The 20,231-nt window shown below is 43.1% G+C and overlaps 1 protein-coding gene across 3 annotated transcripts in view; it reads right to left on the bottom strand.

Moving 5' to 3' along the window:
• Positions 1–20,231, bottom strand: part of LOC123967709 (triple functional domain protein-like) — a 110,040-nt gene that overhangs the window by 60,743 nt on the left and 29,066 nt on the right. For 2 of the 3 annotated variants that reach the window (XM_046043900.1, XM_046043898.1), the window contains exon 2: positions 15,176–15,229. Coding sequence is in view for 2 of the 3 variants with exons in the window: in XM_046043898.1 (XP_045899854.1) it covers positions 15,176–15,229 (54 nt within the window). In the remaining variant the exon portion in view is untranslated. Of the gene's footprint in view, positions 1–5,845; positions 5,878–15,175; positions 15,230–20,231 lie in introns of those variants that run through there. The other variant, XM_046043899.1, reaches the window with a different exon arrangement.

The raw sequence follows: 20,231 nt of genomic DNA, 5'->3' as shown, positions 1-20,231 counted from the left end.
GGCCCAAAGCAGTTGGGGCTTGGACTGATGTCATCAGACAGTGAGAGAGAGAAAGAGAGAGAGAGACAGACGACAGGACAAAAAGAGAGGGAAGATATGTTTCCATCCACCTGTTTTTGAGGGCACTTTTTTGCACATAACAAATGCCACAATGACAACGCCAATAAATAAATACTGTAAATAAATAAACAATATCACAAAACGTTTTTTTTTAATGCTTGGCTGAGGTCACATAGCCCTGTAAAAATACGTTGTGATATTCTGCTTATAATGTGGAAAAAGAATTCATGTCCATCCACTATCACAAGCTTGTCACACCAATAAAATACACTGATTCACTTCTGATTCATTTCTTTGCCCAAATGTCCCTGATTCACTTAAAGCCTGTGCAACAGAAGGACAGAAAGAGCTCACAATAACAAATAAAGATGGAGAGAAATTGAATTCACCCAACTTCTAGACCAAACATTGTACACCTCAAAGGAAGGAAATACTGCATACGCATAGTATCCAATAAGTGTGTTCCTGCGTGGGACAAAGCATAAAGGAACATCACCTCAGTTCACAGCAGAATTCATCAGTTCAGCCAAACCATGACCTCAGCTGACAGCAGCACTAAAAGAGCAACCGCTGAGTTCTGATAATAAGATTATTCACTCGTGCAAACCTAAGGGACAAACCTTAAAATTAACACGTGATTAACTTAAATAGGAGCCATTAACACAAGTGTTGTGGTAAAGCTGGAATTTGCACTTTAGAAATGTTTGTTAATTTATGGAGATAAAGTAGCTAACAGGAGGCTCTGAGAAACACATCCATGGTAAACAACAGAAAAATATAGGGGATGCTCCAGCAGTAACTTAGTGTCTTTCCTGTATTAGCCACTGCTGGAATAAAAAATGGAAAGAAAAACAAAACCTCAAATAAAGTGCAAATTCATTCAGAGCTGCAAATTTACTGTGGAGCAACCTCGCTGTCTTTTTGTAATTTTATGAACAGTATCTGTAATGAATGCCTCTAACAGACTGTTGAATAACAGACTGAATAAACAGGGAATCAAACTCTGTCCCAAATCCAGCCAACAAACCAAACTATTATAAATGAGTCCAATTGTTTTTAGTGTGACGTGAGAGTGTGTGTGTGTGTGTGTCTGTGTGTGTGTGTGTGCGCTCTCACAGGGCTTCCAGCTTGCTAAAAGCAGGAAAGTTCCTGTTTACCAGCTCAGAGCCAGTTCCCAGAGGAAGACACACAAAGACACACACGTGTACAGACCTTGGGCAGTGCTGTACAATATTGTTTTATTACGTATGCCTGTGTGTGTGTGTGTGTCTGTGTGTGTGTGTGTGTCCAGAAAGGGTTTGTGTGGATTGTTGCTGCTGGTGTAAATATGCATCATTTTCTCCTCCCCTGTCATCCTCTGCTCCTCTCTTGTCCTTTTCCTGACTCCAAATATCCTTGGGTATATCCTCCTCTTTCTCTCATTCTCATATTCTTGTCATCCATGTCTTCCACTCATCTGCTATGTTTCTTTCCCCTCCTTGCCCTCTCGGACATTCCCCTCAGGTAATTCGCAATTCCTACCTTCCATCTCCTCCTCATCTCTCCTCTTCTCTCCTGTCTGTCTGCCTCCCCGTCACTCCATTCCTCTGTAAATAGACTTTCACTAGACTTGTCCTCAACAAAGACCAGACAATGTCCTGTTGAGTACACACACAGCAGACAGGGAACTACAGGCTATGGCTCCATGGCCAGGAGGCGGCTAGTGGAGCCCATGGCTCTCCACTGTTATTACAGCCCTGAAAACAACTGCCTTACGCAAACAGGGAGCCACGGGACTCTTGGATGGAATATCTGACTTACATGCATGGATACACTCATGCATGCGGACACAAACACCCTGATAGAGTGGCCAGTGGTCACTAAGGGGAGTAGAAATGTTACATATATGCTCTATGTTTCATTAACTGAAACCTTACTCGCTCTGGAGATGTGCCTAATGCAAAACACTGAATTGCATGTGCACAAAGTTAAGTTTTGCAGTCCCAAAATAACAACATAAAGAAGTAAATATCCTTTACTTTGTTTACCGGTGGGAGTATGTTTATAACTTACAAGTGATTTACAACAGTGTTTCTACAGAGGGAAATATTTTTCACCAATTTAAGTCCGTACCGAATCTAATCTCAGTTATTTTCGTTGAGGCTCCCAGATGTCACAGTTTCTAACCAGAAAAGGTGGGGGTGGGGTGGGCTGAGAGAGACAGGGAAACAGATAGAGGTGAGGAAAAAAATTAGAAGTAAGGAAGGAATAGAGAAAAAAAGAAAAAACCATTACTTCAGACTGGTTTGTGTCTGCTCCCAATTTAGGATACTCTCTTCAAGCCATTTAATTGTAGGTCTTTTTATGACTTTGGGGCCTGAACTCCAAGCAAACAACACAGAACCACATATGTATCCGGACTCCACCCTGACTGCATATAGATAGATACCATACATAGACATGTTATACTCTCTCTTTTTATCTGCATGATTTTTCAATGGCAAACAATAATAAACGTGATACCTACGTGCTCTAAATAATACGCAAATAAATAACGAACAGCAGAGCGACAATATTTTTCTGAGGAGAGAGAAATGGAGAGAGAGACCTAGATTCCACAAGAACAGTTTCTTCCCATCGGCAGCTGGCCTCATCGACCTGGCCCGGGAGCCCAACTCACACTGTCCCTCCTTTTACAATACATACTGTTAATGTTTGCACATACAAATATGATGCACGCATAAGTAACCACCTTATTGCACATTATATTCATATTTTGATATTTATATATTTCATTATTGTTAAGCACCAGTCACCCAACTTCGCAATAAAGCTGATTGCGATTCCAAATACCAACTCCCTGCACTCTTTGTTTCACACAGTAGGGGTCACTACATACTGTCATAGGTAAAACTGTTGTCCATGGGAAACAAAACCATACACTGTAAAAACTAAAAAATTATAAAAAAAAAAAAAAGAAAATCAAAACAATATGAATGTAGTGTATGTGACATCATTTGTTTTCTGGATTAATATCTGCATATGAGGAGTCAGCGCAGCTGCGGTGGTTAGTTTCTAGACACTAACACACACAAAAAACACATCCGTGACTTTCATTTGAAACGTCAAAGAAATGCTGTCAGCACTTGCATCGGGTTTAACAAATCAAGATGAGAATACTGACGACTCATTAATCTTTCACATTTTACTGGCACCAATAGCAACATCGAACACTTAAGGGGGGGGGGGGGGGAATTTGATTATGTGGCTGATCATTTTTAATAGTGCATCTGCTTTGAGAATCACTGTAATGTGCAGACATTAACATTATATTAAACCTCTTCATCCCAAACAGCAGAATGAGAGAAAAGAAATAGGAAGCCAAATGAAGGAAGCATTCCCTACATTCCTGACCCTTATATACCCATCATCCAGCTGCAGATGAATCCATAATGACAGGCTGCTTAAATATCAAACGCTTATGGGTCACCACACTTCGTGTTTTTTTTGTTCACAGCCATCTCTCACTGTCCATACAAGGGGAAGGTTCAGGGTGTCAATGGTAAGGTCAGAGAAAAGTCCATTAGTTTCTCATTTAATCACCTTCAGGACTCGGGATGCAGTTCTAGTTCTGGAGAGCTAGAATAACAAACAGTTATTGCAAAATGTATAGCTTAAAACAGTTCTGGAACTTTGTCGACGTGGGATGTTTATGTAGTGGTCATGGAAACAGGTTATCATCAAGATGTACCGTGATGGATAAAGCAACTCATGCCTTGGAAGAATAACAAGTCAATTAAATGTTTTCCACTACAAAGTGACACAGATATAACTATTCAGAGCACTAAACATTCTCTCTCTTAAAACAGTATTTTCTTCTTGTTTCCTTCATATCTTTTTCTCCAAAATGATCATCTGACTACAGTTTCAAATATACAGTATAAACTGACCTTTTGCTTTTGTCTTGGTTTAAATGTGCCCCCATTTGACCACAAGCCACACAGTGTAGCCAAAGGGAACGTCATGATATGACAAGGCCATGTCAGCTCCTACACACAAATTAACACCGAATTGACCAACTGAGAACACAATGAACAATCCAATAACTCATTCAATCTCAAACTGAAGAAGTCAAGGGTTTGAAGTGTTAGAAAAAAGAGGCTTGGGAACAAGTGGTGTGAAGTTTGATTCTTTACATAGAGTGCTTCACCTCAAACTTCTTCGTTCAATTATATTCATTCCATCTAGTCCGCTAAAGCACACATACTGTATAATAGGGGAAACAAACAAACCCTAAGTGGTGATGACTTTCCATTTCATAATACCAAAAGATCCAATTTCTTTGTTTTAATCTCTGATCTTATCATAAACAAGATTCGTACAATTATTACTTTAACCAAATCAATGGCCAATACCAGACAGATGATTACACCAAGACTGATTACAAAACTCGCCAAAATGACTCAATGTTCACATGTCATGTGAGATTATCAGGGGTAAGGGGAGGGGACGGTTGAAATTTTAAACCTGTTTAAACAGTGTGACTCAATATTAGGGGAATCATTCTTAGATAAATTTCACATTTGAATATTGCAATTGTTCAATTTGTAAAATTAAATGCATCTTAATCTGCTTATAATCAAATCATCTTTTTGAGCTTGTATGATTGCATATGCCTCCCTGTGTGATAAGATCTATCACATGAAGAACAATAACGGTGGATTTTATAAGACATTTTCATCTTTACTTGTGAAAATGAATGATCCTCCTGTGATGTCTGGAGCTATTTTATAAAGGAAAACTAAATTTGGAAGTGTGAGTCTCCTTTTTCCGAAAATTAAAAAATGATCTCCTTTGTTTTGATGACTTTGAGCTGTGTGTTGTTCTCTGTGCACCACTCTGCCAGATTGTTGATTTCCTCCCGATATTAAGTCTCATCGTTGTTTAAAATCCAGCCGATGATGGTGGTGTCACCCACAAACTTGAACAGGAGCGGGCTGAGCACACAGCCCCGGGGGGCTTTAAAACATACAATCTAACTTTGGAAAGGAGAAATAACACTTTTCCTCTTATAAATGAGATTTAAAACGCATTCTTGCTCAGTTCAATACATTCAGGGGTTCTGCTGCTATGGTCTTACACGGTCTGGTATGACCAGTCGCTTATGGTGGCTAATGTTAGCAAAATTTAGACGTGCTATAGATATAGATATTGTTGTGTAACTGGCATTACTGAGTTGTGTGTGTGTGTGTGTGTATATGCAATAAATTTGCAGTAAGCAATATGTAAGCAATATGTAAATTATTAAACTGAGATGTATTTGTCTTTTATGTTGAGAACTGCTGGCAAGGTGATGCTACCCAAGCTAATGACAGCTCTTCTGTTTCGCTCCTCTGGTGGTTATATTCCTCTCCATGTAAACACAAACTTCTGCAGGAGGCGAAGAGAGACCACATGACTCACATGCATTCATTAATTAGCTTGCAGACCAAAAATAGAGAGTTGTGATGCTGTCGAGAAGTAGCTAAGTATGGAGCAGAGTTTAGGGGGAATCAAACGCATTGGACCATGCACGCTTCGCTAATATAATAAATTCATTATCATGTTGCAGGTATTGAATCACTACACACATTAATGCACTTTAAAATGCATATTAAATTTATAGCGAATACAAACACACAGAAAAATTTACATTTCAAAGTCATTTAAAAACAGAACAACCTTGCTTCACTGTTGCTGTGTCACTTTTTTCATCTGTCTAATGTTCAATAATTCAGTCTTGCCATGTATATCCTATAATACTTACAAGGCTGAGCAAACAGGATCTGGATGGACATGTCTTCAGCTCCTCTATGCTCCATCTGCACTCCAACCAGTCAACTGACCAATAAAGCAAGCAACTTGACAGCACGGCAGGGTTTCCATCCATATGTGAGCTTCCAAAGGATGAGAGATGGTATAGCCTCCCCCTCTAAGAAAAGTGCCGCAGGTTTCAAGAATCACAGCCTTTACTACATCCTCAACACTGCTTCAAATAAGCACCATTAGTTGCACTGTATGTGCATAAATTTCTGGCAGTGGTGTAACTACAGCAGTTAAACTGACACACTGCTGCTGATCCATACATCTACAACATATTTGCATGAAAATGATCTAAATCATTACTGTATTTGCATGATCCAACATCACGCCCTACTCCTTTTTTGAATAAATGAATGAAAAGCATTATAATTTCTTAAGTATAAATTATCATTGCTCTTGCAGCAGCACACACTCTAAATAAATACATTCATCTAAGAGGATGGAGAGGGCATTGTGGTGAAATTCCCGTCCCTGGAGCAGCCAAGCATCCTTTAAGTCCCTCGAGTCAAGGAGCGACCAGCGTGAGCACACAACTCTCCTCCCGCCCCACCCTTCATGCTTAGCCCCTCCTCCATTGGCCATCTCTAGCGAGCGATAGGCTAATGTGCGGGGGAGAAGCTGATGGCGATTGGACGGGCGATTGAGCGGAACCTCGCTTTCCTATGCATCAGTGCTCTCCAGGAAAAGGCCGGGTTCGTGGGGGAGAGAGAGGAAGAGGACAAAGATGATGAGGTGGGAAATAGGAATGAAATGAGTGTTGGAGGGGGGGCAGGGAGGTAAATGAAGAAGAAAGGGTGGGGAGACAGATAAGGAGGAGAGGGAAAAGACTGAAAGAGGGAGTTTGAAAATGAGCAACATTACAATGTTTACCTATATTTTATCCGTGTATAACATCCATAAGAGATTACTACTTTTATTATTATTAAAATCAAGTCTTGCAGAGAGAAAAGATGATGAAAATTAGTGAATCTGGTGTCAACAATGCAGAGAAACACATTGTGTTGACTTCAGGGAAAACGCAGTTTACAACAGATGGAGCCTAATAACATAAAGCATGGTGGTATATTTATGTATCTAATGTGCGTGTTTGTATATGGAGGGCAGGGTTCCACTATGCATGGGAATGAGGACCATTATCAGAGAACCTGACCTGTGAGCTGGTGTTTGGTTGGTGCTGATATATCACTGAAGGTGTTTGTCTGTGCAAGTGTGTTTAATGTGCGTATTACTCTGTCTGCCTATGGCCTTATCATGTGTCATGTGCAATTTCTTCTTATTTATTTTGTGTAGTTTTTTAATGTATTTGAATAGTCAAGACGGTATAAAGAAAACAATTATAATATTGGCCCCTTGACCAGTGGATGTCACATTTTGCCATTGGTCCATAATTTATTAAATATATTGCAGAGATAAATAATTACATACACACTGTTTGGGCTTTGGGCTATTAAAATCAGCAGAAAAACACTTTTTTTTACATAATTACTTAATCAGAATAACTTAATCAAAAAACTCTGATTACATGACACAGTTTTTGATTCAGTAATTAATAACTGCAATAAAACCTTTATATGTAGTGATATAGAAGCTGTGTCCAATGATCATTATTCTGTGACATAAAAACACCCACCTAATTAATACATTTCATTAATAAGCTCCAGTTAAATTGACTGATGTGATGTTTGCTGAAAGAATTTTTTTTCTGATTCCTCTCCAGTCTTTTCGGATTTGATTGTCTTGTTATTTGCAGCCACAGGAAATACTGCTTCGTCAAACAGATATCATTATGTTGATATCCTGAGACATGAGGATGCAAGCTCTTTCTAAAACCAACATAGCCAGTGTTCCACAGTGTGATCTAATTAAGGCCATCTATACACACACACACACACACACACACACACGGCAAAAGGCACACAGGATGCACACTTCCATGTGCGCATCTGAATGAACTGCAATGCTCAAGGTGCACACAAACATGACACAAACACAGTCAGTACAGAGTTCAATTGTCTCCGTGCAAGACACCACAGGGTGTCTAACTGGCTTTCCTCTCTTTCATCCCGTCTCGTTTGTGTGCGTTTGTGTGCGTTTGTGTAAGTGAGTGAGAGAGAGAAAGAGAGAGGAAGGGTAAGAGTCTCGCAGCAGCTTAATCCAAAGAAAAATTCCCAAAATTGCACCTGGCATGAAGAGTTTGGTGTTTGTAACACTAATAACTTTGCAAACTGTTAGGACATGTTGCAATCCAATTATAAATGAAAGAAAAGAAGAAAAAAACCCATCAAAACAAAATATTATTAAAAGGATATCATGTCATTGGAAATTCTGTAAGTACATAATGAAGTCTCAAAGTTTACCTGCCATGCGGAACACCTTAACCATACTGTAACGAATCCTTTTATATGTGACAGTACAAGCTTCACTGAGATCTATCAGTTGTAAGCTGTGATCACACACTCTTTTTATAGACACTAGTAGGTGGATGGTCAGTGCTCGTACATAATGCATGCCGCCATGCAAATCATGCACCTTTTGCTTTAATGCAAGCCAAGTTCAAGTGAAGTTCAGTCAAATTCTTGGTTAAGCAGTATTTAACACGCACCTCAAGTGCGGTAGAGGTAAGTACATGAAACTGTAGTCTATATTATAACTGCCTGCCTGTCATAAGCTATTGTTGCACCCATTTATATTTCTCTTCATATGTGTTTGTACATATGGGTTAATGTTAATCAGACATTATGCAATCATAAAAAAAAGACTGCATTGTAATTGCAGACCATATTTTGAAAGTTATAACAGACAAAGACAGATGAAAGAGAAAAGGAGAAAGCACTAGAGCAATAAAAAAAGAGAAAAAAGAGGGAAATTGAGGGCGAGTAAACAAAAATCACTCAAACACACAGACATATGACCACATCCACAACAAATAAGAGTTTAGTCTTCCCCACCCTGGCCTCTGCAGGGGAGCATTAAAAAAAAACAAAATCCAATGAAGTCCAGAGAAAACCACTTCCTCCACTGCTTAGAAGTATGTGTGCACACGTGTGTGTGTGTGTGTGTGTGTGTGTGTGTGTGTGTGTGTGTGTGTGTGTGTGTGTGTGTGTGTGTGTGTGTGTCTGTATGTCTGTATGACTGAGTGAGCATGCATGCCTGCTCGTCTACCCGCAGAGCACATGGTTAGCATTCAAAGCCCAATTCAATGGGAACCACACAGTGAGCTCAGTATGGGTAGAGATCAGTCTACGGTAGAGATGAGAGATTGGGTTCACAGTGGAATTAAACTGAACAGAAACATATGGAGGAGAGGAGAGGAGAAGAGAGGGCTCCCCACCCCTCTCTGACTCAGTCCATGTTCAAATCTTCATCTGTTTTCAGCCAGCAAGACAAGGACTGCAAATCGTTCTCATCTAATTCACCATACTATGCATGCTAAATATTATCAGTGCAGCAAGAGATCAGAATCATCCTGACTGAACAGGCTACTGTTGCAGATTAGCTTGGACCGAGAACCAGAGCATATCTGGGGAATGGTCCAACTATTTACTCTAAGCATGCTTAGTCTCTAAATCCATATGAAGGCCAACAGTGTTTTAGGGACACTTGTGATTTTGCAGTTAAGTGTCTTGTACAAAACTCATCCAGCTTGTAGGCTTTTTTAATTTTCCCCTCTATCAAACACATGACTTGCATGCTGTATAAAATGTGTGTAAGCTAGTGTGATTGCATGTCCATAGCTAATCCAGTTTTAGTTATAGTAATGGGAACTAGTGAACGGTGGTGCTTTAGCACTGGATGACTTACACCAGCAAGGTCACGAGGAATGCTCACCGTGCTAAGGAGTGGAAGCAGTCGACAGGACGCAGCAGCCACATTTACCCGGTAATAGTGCGCAAAGGTACATGAAGACTCCCAGCTTGCGGCAGTACAGATGTCATGCAGAGAGACCCCTCTCAGGGCCGCCCAGGATGTGGATACACTCGGAGTAGAGTGATACTTTACCTTACTGGGTGCAGGCAGGCCATGCGACCTATAAGCGTGCAGAATCACATCCACAATCCAATTGGAAAGTCTCTGCTTTGATAGAGCTTCACCCTTCCTACAACCCCCATAGCAAACAAAAAGGTTGTCAGACTTGCATACCTTGGCAGTGGCCTCCACATAAGCCTTTAGGGCCCGAACTGGTCACAGTAGCTGTGACAGCCCTTCTGCCCCTTCAGATGAGCTTGGTGGACTGAATGCAGCCAACTTGATGGCTTGGTTTACATGCGAGGGAGGCCACGGCTTTGGCAGGAAGTATGGATTCAGTAGGACAGTAAACCCTGACCCTTCCACCACCTCTGGGTGATGTTGCCAGTCTCCCTGTAGCGGCTCCTGGCGGGACAGTACATCTGCCGCACCGTTCTGTGCGCCTGGGAGATGTATGGCCCTGAGGCTCAGAAAGTGGGGAAACGCCCACGTCAAGAGCTGCTGTGATACTCTCAGACCCTGCTTGGATCTGGTGCCCCCCTGATGATTGACATGATATACCGAGGAGCTGTCTGTACGGATGAGAATATGTCGGCTTTTCAACGCTGGGAGAAAGTGCCACAGTGCCAGATGTATTGCTCTGAGCTCGAGCACATTTATGTACTTTAACTTCTACTGGCTGCTCCATCGGCCCCTGATGGTTCAGCGTTGCCAGACCGGACCCCAGCGTGATAAAGAGGCGTCTGTCTCCACAAGGGGGATCACTCCCAGAGGAACCCCCCCGGCAAGATAGATTTTTCTCCTGTAAAGACAGAAGACCCAGAGGGATAACCATGGACACTGCTGTCAGCATGCCCAGCAGCCCGAGAAAAAGGCCATATTTCAAAAGCCTGCCCCTCTGAAAGCAACCTAGAAGCTGCCGGATATCCCGCACCCTCTTTGGGGTAAGGAAGGCTCTCATTAACTGAGAGTCGAGTGCCATACCCAGGTAATTTACCCTCTGACTGGGTGTAAGCTTGCTCTTTGTGTAGTTCACCATAAGGTCCAGCTGGTTCACATCGCCAAGGAGCATATCTGCGTCCCTGACTGCCTGCTCCACAGTCGGGGAAATGATTAGCCAATCCTCCAGATAAAACAAGATTGTCAACCCTGCGGCTTGCATCGGGGAAAGGGTGGCTGCCATGCACCTCGTGTATATACAAATGGCCAGTGAGAGGCCGAACTGTATCACCTTGAATTGGTAAGCCTGTCCTCGAAAGGCAAACCTCAGGAACTGCCTGTGGTGTGGTGCAATAGGCACGTGAAAATAGGCATCCTTTAGGTCTATTGACACAAACCAGGCCTCCTCACGTCACTGACTGGATGACATCGGCCATCTGTAACATTCGGAATGGAAGCACCTTTAAAAACTTGTTCAGCCCCCTCAGGTCCAGGATTGGGTGAAACCCGCCATCCTTCTTCGGAATTAAAAAATACACTGAATAGAACCCACCGAGCCATGTATGCCCTTCTACAGGACCGATGGCGTCCTTCTCTAGAAGAGCTGCAAGTTCCTGGCTGAGGGCCAAGGATTTTGCAGGATCGGACCTTGTGATCTCTCAGAAAAGTGGCGGCCGCCGTCGAAACTGTAGTGTGTATCCCTTGGACAGTGTGGACACCACCCAAGGGTCTGTGGTCTACCTCTCCCAGTAGCTGAGGTGCTGCAGAGAGAAGTGTCCGACGACGGCCACATGGTTCTCAGGTCTAAGCCCCCCGACCCCTAGGGCCCCTGGGGGGACGACCACCTGGGGCCGGTCCTCTCGGGCCCCTGAAAGGCTGGACGGGCAGGAGCACGCCGACGCTGATCACAGTGCCCAGAGTAGCCAGACGCTCTAGGGTATCCACCTCGGTGAGCAGGCGTATTAGTGTAACTGGGACCAGAGGGCACAAGAGCTCTCTGTCACGGAAGTGAACCGCTGCCTGGCTTGATCTGCCTGCACACTGTGCTCTAGTGCCCGCTGAGCCACTGGTCCAAACATTTGACCGGGTACCACAGGAAGGGAACGGAGTGTGCGACGACAGGGGGGACTGCACCAGCCAGACCTGACGTGTCAATGTCACTATCGACATCAACCTTCCAAGCTCCCTAGACATGAATGCAAAGATCTGAACGGATGCATCACTAAGAGTCTGGGCTGCACCAGACTCCTGCATTGTCTCAGACAGAGCCAGGATAAGGTGAGAAAAGGTATTACCAATACGGCCCATGCGTGCCGCTATGCTACAACTCCTGGCGAGGTCTACACTGAGGACAAGGGCAACGTGCATCCTGTCTGAGAGCCTCATCTGGTGACACAATCAATGAGGCAATGGTAGGCTCGACTGGGGCCATACGGTCTAAACCATACTTATCTGCATCCTGCATGGCAGCCAAGTTCCTGCAATCACTGGTGTGATGAGAGACTAACTTGGGTTCTGACCAGGCACGCTAAAGCCATGCGAATCACTGGCTTTAGTGAGGACCTGCCGGCCTCCGACCCACATAATGGTCCCCCCTCAGATCCCTGAGAAAAAACATCAGAGGCCCGGGAAAGCGGGTCCCCCTCCTCGTCTTGCCCTTCTTCCCCTTTATTTGTAAATAAACTGCAGGAGGCTGCAGTTGATAACACATCGTCCTCTTGAGATGAGTCCCTTGCGGTGGAGTCACCACTGGGAGTTGGCCCCCTATTATCAGGCTGGAGATCGAGCAAAATCTCCTTAATCTGGGCAAGTCCATCAACTTTGAGAGCCAAGGTGCAGATGCTATAGGGTTTGCGAACACACTATCAGGTGGCAGACTAGTATCACTGCCTAGCTCTTCAAGTCTAGCCCGTCCCGACAGTTGCATAAACCTACAGTTCATACAGGATTGACAGAGACCCATGCCTTGAGGTGTCCGAGCCACAGGCAGGCAGGGCACTGGTCATGGCCATCTTCTGTTTGGAGCAGTGCCATGCAGGCGTTACAGACATGCGAGCTCAACATGTCACTTAGTTAAGCTGTCCTAACAAAATACACTGATAGTAGGGTAGCGCACAAAAGTAATATACAGCCACAGTATGCTGCTACCAAGTTTGAGGTGAACAAAAATGCCAGTTGGCCCCGCGGAAACACGGCACCGTGGTCCTTCACACAAATACCAACACTAGTAGTAGCAGTGCACTCCAGCACTGCCTAAGACATTAATTTAACACCGCTTCTACCCCAGTAACTTAACAGAAATTAGCGATGTATTATCCACAGGTGACTTTGTTGGTATAATTACTCGACCTGCGCAAATGCGAGATGGAGACATCCAGTGCTAAAGCACCGCCGTTTGGCGGTCAGGAAGAATAAAATAGAACCAAACAAACTGATTGAGTAACTGAGTAAGAAAGTAAGTGAACATAGCTTAACCAAATGAGTGTGTGTGTGTGTGTGTGTGTGTGTGTGTGTGTGTGTGTGTAAAATGAAAGTGCCCATGTTTAGATGCAGGATCTTGCATGGCACAATGTGACATGAGCAGAACAGATGAGTGCTGACAGATCAGACAGGAGAGGCAGGTTGATGTTGGTAGAGAGGTTGAAGTTCGCAAATGGCTGAGTCTAGAGACACACATGCGCTACTCAGCACTAAAGCAAGGCCCACAGGCTGCCAATGCTGAAAATGAATTCAATTTTAGGCACAAAACATCATAAACCTGCATCCTAAGTCAATAGTAATGGACAAAACAAGTCTAAGCCTTGAAAAGCCCAATGTTTCCGCAATGTTTAGTCAGCCTTGGTGAAGGGGGTACACTGATCCACTAACGCAGATACACACACACTCAGACAAAACCACACATGTCCACACACATAGGTCCTTCATAGACACATACATGGGGACAAATAATAAATGTTCTGTTTAGAATGTGCCAGATCAGCTAATAAGGAATTGAAACATGTATTAGTCTTCATTTTTCCAAGTGGACTTTGCACACCTGCAATTTAATGTTACAGTACGACGGAATGTTCACGGCAATTTGCTAAATCGACCTGTAATTCAACAGCAAGTTAATTTTGTTCGGAGTAATTGAAAATGAACAATCAACAATCAGCCATAAATGGCCAGTACAACCTGATTACCTCTGATTCACTGTGAGCAGCTCATGAATTTCTGCCTCATTCCAACAAAAATACACAGAGACACCACTGCAGCTCTAATTTTTTTGTGAGTCAGCTTCGATGATGAAGTTCAAGGGGTTTTTGGGCAGAAGGCCTGCACACAGGATTTGGCTGGCATGTCCCAATCATTTCCCATTAACACCCATTCAAAATTCTGGCAAGTGGGAATAACAGGTCAAGCTGTCAACTGAAAACAGTCTTGTAAAATGTTCATCCCTGATTGACCCAATTGCGAAACATCAGGTCAAGCTGTGGCACACACATGGGGCTCACAGAGCTAAATCGAACACAGAACACAATCTACTGATGTTTGTTGAGAGATCGCAATAACTGCTGTATGCGTCCCATCCATCCCTGACACGCTTCTTCTGCTACTCAAATACGCTCAATTGTACTTTCTGCCACTGTGTGTCAGCTTTCATGACACAGATTACACCAAGCCCTTCAATTCAAAACAGAATTTCTATGGAAAAGCTCCAAATGCTTACAATACATTTTAGTCCAAGAGAGATTAAATTGAATAATCTATGGCAAGGGAACCAGGGATAATCTATGAGCATACCATAATATAGGACACTTCACTGCCCTGTTTATACCCAAAAGCAAGTCACCCTGGAGAGACTTGTGTATTTTTAGTATGTATGTAGGGGTATAAGGGATTTGAACCCCCAAGGTCATGGTTGCTAACTGATGCCACAGAGAAGCCTGAGTCTAATGGGATTCGATGCAGTACAGCTTTACATGGTGGTACATGGTGTCCTTGATGTTTCAGCTCTGCTTCCCTCTTACTCATACAAATACATACAGTATATAAGCTCCACTGTCTTATTATGAACTGCAGAGCATTCTGAGCATCAGCCTCGCTTTATGTGCTACAGCAGTTTTACTCTTGCCGAGCCCGAACACACAGTTTGTCCATCTCTAAAGCTTCCCTAAACATGAAACTACTTGATTCCCACTTTTAATTGGAATTCTATTTGATGTTGTTGGACAAATAAGATTAAGTGCAACCCATTTTGAAATCACTGACATGACTGAAAACGCATGTAGTTAGGGATATTTAGCATGGGCAATAAACAGATCGCGTGCATTGGTTCTTCTTTGGGAGAAAATGTCTGATGCTTCTCCATGACAACAATCAAACCTACCTGAGGTCTGACCTGGGCCATCCAGTTTGGATTCACATTTTGGAAGAGAGCAATCTAAAAAGAGACAGAGATTGAAAAAAAAATAATTAGAGAAAGGAAATTTCATAAAATAAATGAGTGAATGCACTGCCCTGTGACCAGTGCTTCAACTTTCACCGTGTTTTACTGTCACAAGTTAGAGCTTTGTGATTACAGAGTACAAATGAGAGAGTGAGCAATTGTGGAGCAGCTCTTTGATCTGAGTATCTGGATAGTCCCTCCAAGATAAAACACCATTAGGCACACATGCTGCACGCAGATGCATGTGCACACACACATACTTGTACATGTGCACTAGCGTGCTTGTATAAATGCTGGTAAATACTGTTTCTGCACGTGAGCTGGTGAAGACAAACTTCTCAGTCACAATGTCTGTATAGGTCGACAGTACAGATCCTTGTCTTTACCATATGCTCTTACACTCGGTCACAAACACACACAAGTACAGACTCATGGTGACTCTCAGCACACTAGCTGATAAGCGAATGAATCATTAAGTGAACAGTACAGTACATATCTGTAGCTTTAACATCCGTTGAATCCTCTTTTCATCTTTAGAGAGATGAAATGTTAAGAATAATTGACCAGACCTATGAAAAAGCAGAGCAGTTTGGTGCCTGAAGTGCCGTGCTAGAATCAGTGAAGTCAGTTTCAGCATTACAATCAACTCAGGACTGTCAATGTAATTAATAACGACTGATTCATTAATGACATTCTGCAAATCCACACTTACACAACAATCTTATTTTCAGCTAAATCCCTACATAAATAAATAAGGACAGATCACCGCATTTCTTTTTATTTCTTGAATTAGAGAACTGATGTAAGAAGAGTTCCATGCCGATGTCATTAACCCTGAAAATACTTAATGATAATAACCATAGCCATGCTCCAAAGACGCACAGGATTTCTTTATTTGGACTGACATGCATCTTGTAACTGGCAGCAGACTGACAAACTTTCTTTCTGGGTCACCCATCAGTAGACACTACAGTGGCACGTGATAATAGAGAGGAGAGGCAAGGAAAGAGGGACAGGGTCGGCTTAGCCCTTCGTCACCCTGACTTCTCCTGGCTGTCTTTCTGAAAAGAACAGCCTGGCATATGCTGCTGCCTAACAAGGATTACAGTACGCACCTGTTCACACACTGCATGTTTTGTTTTATACAGCGTAGTGTTTGGTCCAGTGAAGAGTGCTCATCCTCTAACAGAATTTTCAATGCCTTACATGTGTTTGGCATCTTTTTCTTGTTCGCAAGGTGTGCTCGAATCTCAGGGAAAGTATGTGAAAAATGTTACAAACTGAACTATAGTGATGAACATCAAATTCAGGGTTAACTTAAAACACCCTGACTGGTGGAATATATAGTGACTAGATATCATATGTCAGCATATGATGCCAGGCAGGATTTAGGTGGCAACATGGTAATATGGACTGGGGGGGGAGTCAGTGAAGGACAGAAGGCAGAAGCAATCTTCAACCTAATAGGGTGAAGGAAAGAAACCTTGTGACGGAGCTTTAACTGATAGCCGTGTATAGGATGAAGCTGGAAGAAAGTCTGAAAGGAAACCTCAACTACTAAGCATTCTCCAAAATCTCCTCATATGAGCTCTATATACACCTAATGAGGACAAAGAACTCAGATTTCTATTAAACTACAGATAAAAACCTGATAATTATTCCTGCAACTTGAATACAGGGTTGACATGAGGAATTTAATGTTCATAACTGGAAAAAAGGAGGATAATTTGGAAGGATGTTAAAACCTGGGACAGGAGTGCAAGAAAAACTAATAAGGACCCATCCATCCATCGTCAACCGCTTATCCTGCACACAGGGTTGCGGGGGGGACATCGGGCGCAAGGCAGGGTACACCCTGGACAGGTCGTCAGTCCATTGCAGGGCCACACATAGACGAACAACCACTCACACCTAAGGACAATTAAGGGTAACCAATCAACCTAGCCTGCATGTTTTTGGATAGTGGGAGGAAGCCGGAGCACCTGGAGAGAACCCACGCAGACACGGGGAGAACATGCAAACTCCACACAGAAAGGCTGTGGCAACCGGGGTTTGAACCCACGACCTTCTTGCTGTGAGGTGACAATGCTAACCACCGCACCACCGTTCTGCCCCTAATATGGACCACTTCATCAAATTGAAGTGAAATTGTGCACTTTGTTTACAGTAGTGGGAACTGCCAAATCCATTTTATTTTCTTTGATGCGCAACATTGAACATTGTATTGGCAACCTGTTTTAGCCTGATCTCTACGTGTGAATGCTCCTCAAACATTTAGCTACAACATTGGCTGTATGTCTTCTTGAACAGTACCAACACTAGGTACTTCCGCAAGCCAATACAGTAGGATGGGATGTTAACGTTTGATCCTCAAACTATTTCATCCAAAGCCAGAGAGGCCAAGCGGCAGTTTAGTCTTCCTAAGCCAGAGGAGCACTGGGTTGGCACTGTTCACGCGACAGGGATCAGAGCCTGCTGCTGTCTTCAAAGCAAGAGGGAATGTTACAGTATGTGTGTGTCTGTGTGTGTGTGTGTTTGTGAGAGAAAGAGAGACTACACAGTTCCTATTGGACAGACTGAGCACAGCTGTTGACAGAAGACAAGCAGTCTCAGGCAGCACACAAGCTGACACATGTACACAAACACACACTGCAGGCTCTGCTTTGATTTTACCAAAGCTGAGTCCGTGTTCTGTTTTCATACTGACTGAAGTAAAACCTTGGATTGTCTGCTAAAAAACAAAACATGCCATTAGTGCAGAGAAGTGCAGTGAAGCGCATGGGTCTGGTATTTGAAGTTGCAGGGATGCAGTAGGACTTGGTTCAAGTGTGTTACTGTGCGTGAGAGAATATAAATAATTTAAAAAGTTACTGCTACACTATCAACTTATATATTAATATACTAATATTTACAGTAAAACTGAAGAAAAAGCCAAAAGTATTCAAATTAATGCACAGTTGATAAAGAAGTCCGGTGACCCATTCTTACACGAGGAAAGGAACAGGCTCACTCACTAGCCAATGATGAATGAAAAAAATGACACACACACATCCTGACACTTGATCGGGAGGAATTAAAAAAAAAAAATACTGTGTGTGTCTCAGAACTCAAGGGGGGTACAGCCTCATGAGTCTGTGGCTGCTATTCTTGAAAGAAAGGAGAGGCACAAAGCATTGTGGGAAGCTTGTGACTTCAGATACCAGATCCAGATGGTTCCTTGATTTACGCCATTGGGAAAGGGAATGAAGATAGTGGGGGAACTGTGAAAGATGGAGAGGACTGAAACATGTGCTAGGGGCAAACGGAGGGAGGAGAAAGGCAGAGGAAGGGAGAATAAGGAATGTGGAGGAATCCCGGCAAACATTTTGTGAATGTTTATTCGAGGTCTCCAGCAATGTTAAAAACTTGTTTACATGATGAAAGTTAAAATGATGACTGTAGTCACTGCTGGTCCCTGCTTCATTTTAAAATAGCTCTTGGTTTCAAAAGCTGACATACTACTTGTGAAAATGTTTGGCACCCTCCTTTTAACACCAAAGACACTTTATGTTGCTATTTTCCTTTTAATGTGGCACAGATCTCTTTGTCATGCCTGGTGCACACTAGAGAATTTTCAGATCTTAACCGATTTTAAAAACCTGGGATACATCTGACATGACAACAGAATTGACCAATTTCTATTATTTTGGTGTTGTTTGATGTTTCTGGGGACTTGGGATGAGGGCTGCAACGATTAGTCGACGTAATCGACAATGTCGATTATAAAAATTCGCCGACATGAAATTTCATTGTCGACGCGTCATTACACAGAGGATGTTTAAGGGGGGAGACAGCAATGTTATTAACAACATTTCTGGTTGTTCATTTGTAACTGCAATGCATTACATGAAGTGCTGGGGGCGGTATCGCTTCCACTGTCTGCCATGACTACTTGACTCTAAGACTACTCACGAAGAAGAAGCATTCATGCCAGAAGCTGAAAGCAGCAGAGAAAGGGGACTGTTGCTTTATTATTCCAAATAAACATTACATTGTTAGTGTAGAGTTGTGGTTACAGTACTTGCTTTTATTATATATAGTCCCAAAGCAAAAATCTTTTCTTGTGAAAAAGTTTGAAGTTAAAACCTACTTGGCAATAAATCAGATTGTGAGCTTATTGTTTTGGGTGATGAAGCCTGGCTGTTATCGTGAAGCAGCCTCTCCATAGTTCTTTGCATTCTTGGTTTTGAGGTCTCATGGATGATGTTGGCTAAGAGAACACTCTTTTAGTTGTGTTAGTTAACACATTAAGTGCAATCAGTAAATTAGTATCATACTCTGACTTGTCCTCTTCCCTATTTTCCCCCTGGCGTTGATACTAGCGTTCATTCTGAATAGTTGTTCACTTAATTGTAACGTTAGCTAGTTAGACTGTGTGTTGGAGATCAGTTATTCATTTGAAAGTGTTGTGGTGGCAGCCCAGCTGACGGTGAGTGTCCTGGTTTTTTCTCCTTTTTATCAGTTTTTCTGCTTTTTTCCTTGGTTTTCTGTTCCCTGCCTGCCTCCCTGTGTTTTCTCCCCTGTGTGCTCTCTCTCTCCTTCTGCTCCTGAGCCCTGCCAACTACCTGCACCTGCATCTCATCAGCCACCTCGTCAGCCTGCCACACCTGCCAGTAATCACCTCATGCCTGCCTGTATTTCAACCCCGGTTCTCCACACCATCCTCGCTTGATCGTTGTTGCTCCATACCCGGTGCCACCCCCACGTTCAGGCTTTCATGTTTCTTGTTTTTTCACATTTTCCCTGTGCCTTGTCGCTGTCTTCCCTAACCCTGTCTCTCTGCCTGTTTCCCTCCCAGGTACACTCACCCTCGTCCTCCGTTCAGTCGGCTGGGCTCATCCACTGGCCCACTCCTCCTCGGACTTCCCTCACGGCGTCCTCCCTGTTCCCCTGCCTCTCCTCGCTTCCTCGGCCCCTGTGTTCCCCGGCTCCCTGGCCCCCTGTCTCCTTGGTTCCC

This window comes from Micropterus dolomieu, linkage group LG03 (assembly GCF_021292245.1).
Source record: "Micropterus dolomieu isolate WLL.071019.BEF.003 ecotype Adirondacks linkage group LG03, ASM2129224v1, whole genome shotgun sequence".
NCBI lineage: Eukaryota > Metazoa > Chordata > Actinopteri > Centrarchiformes > Centrarchidae > Micropterus > Micropterus dolomieu.
Note: the sequence above shows the minus strand (reverse complement) of the source record. Positions and strands in the feature narration are given on the sequence as shown.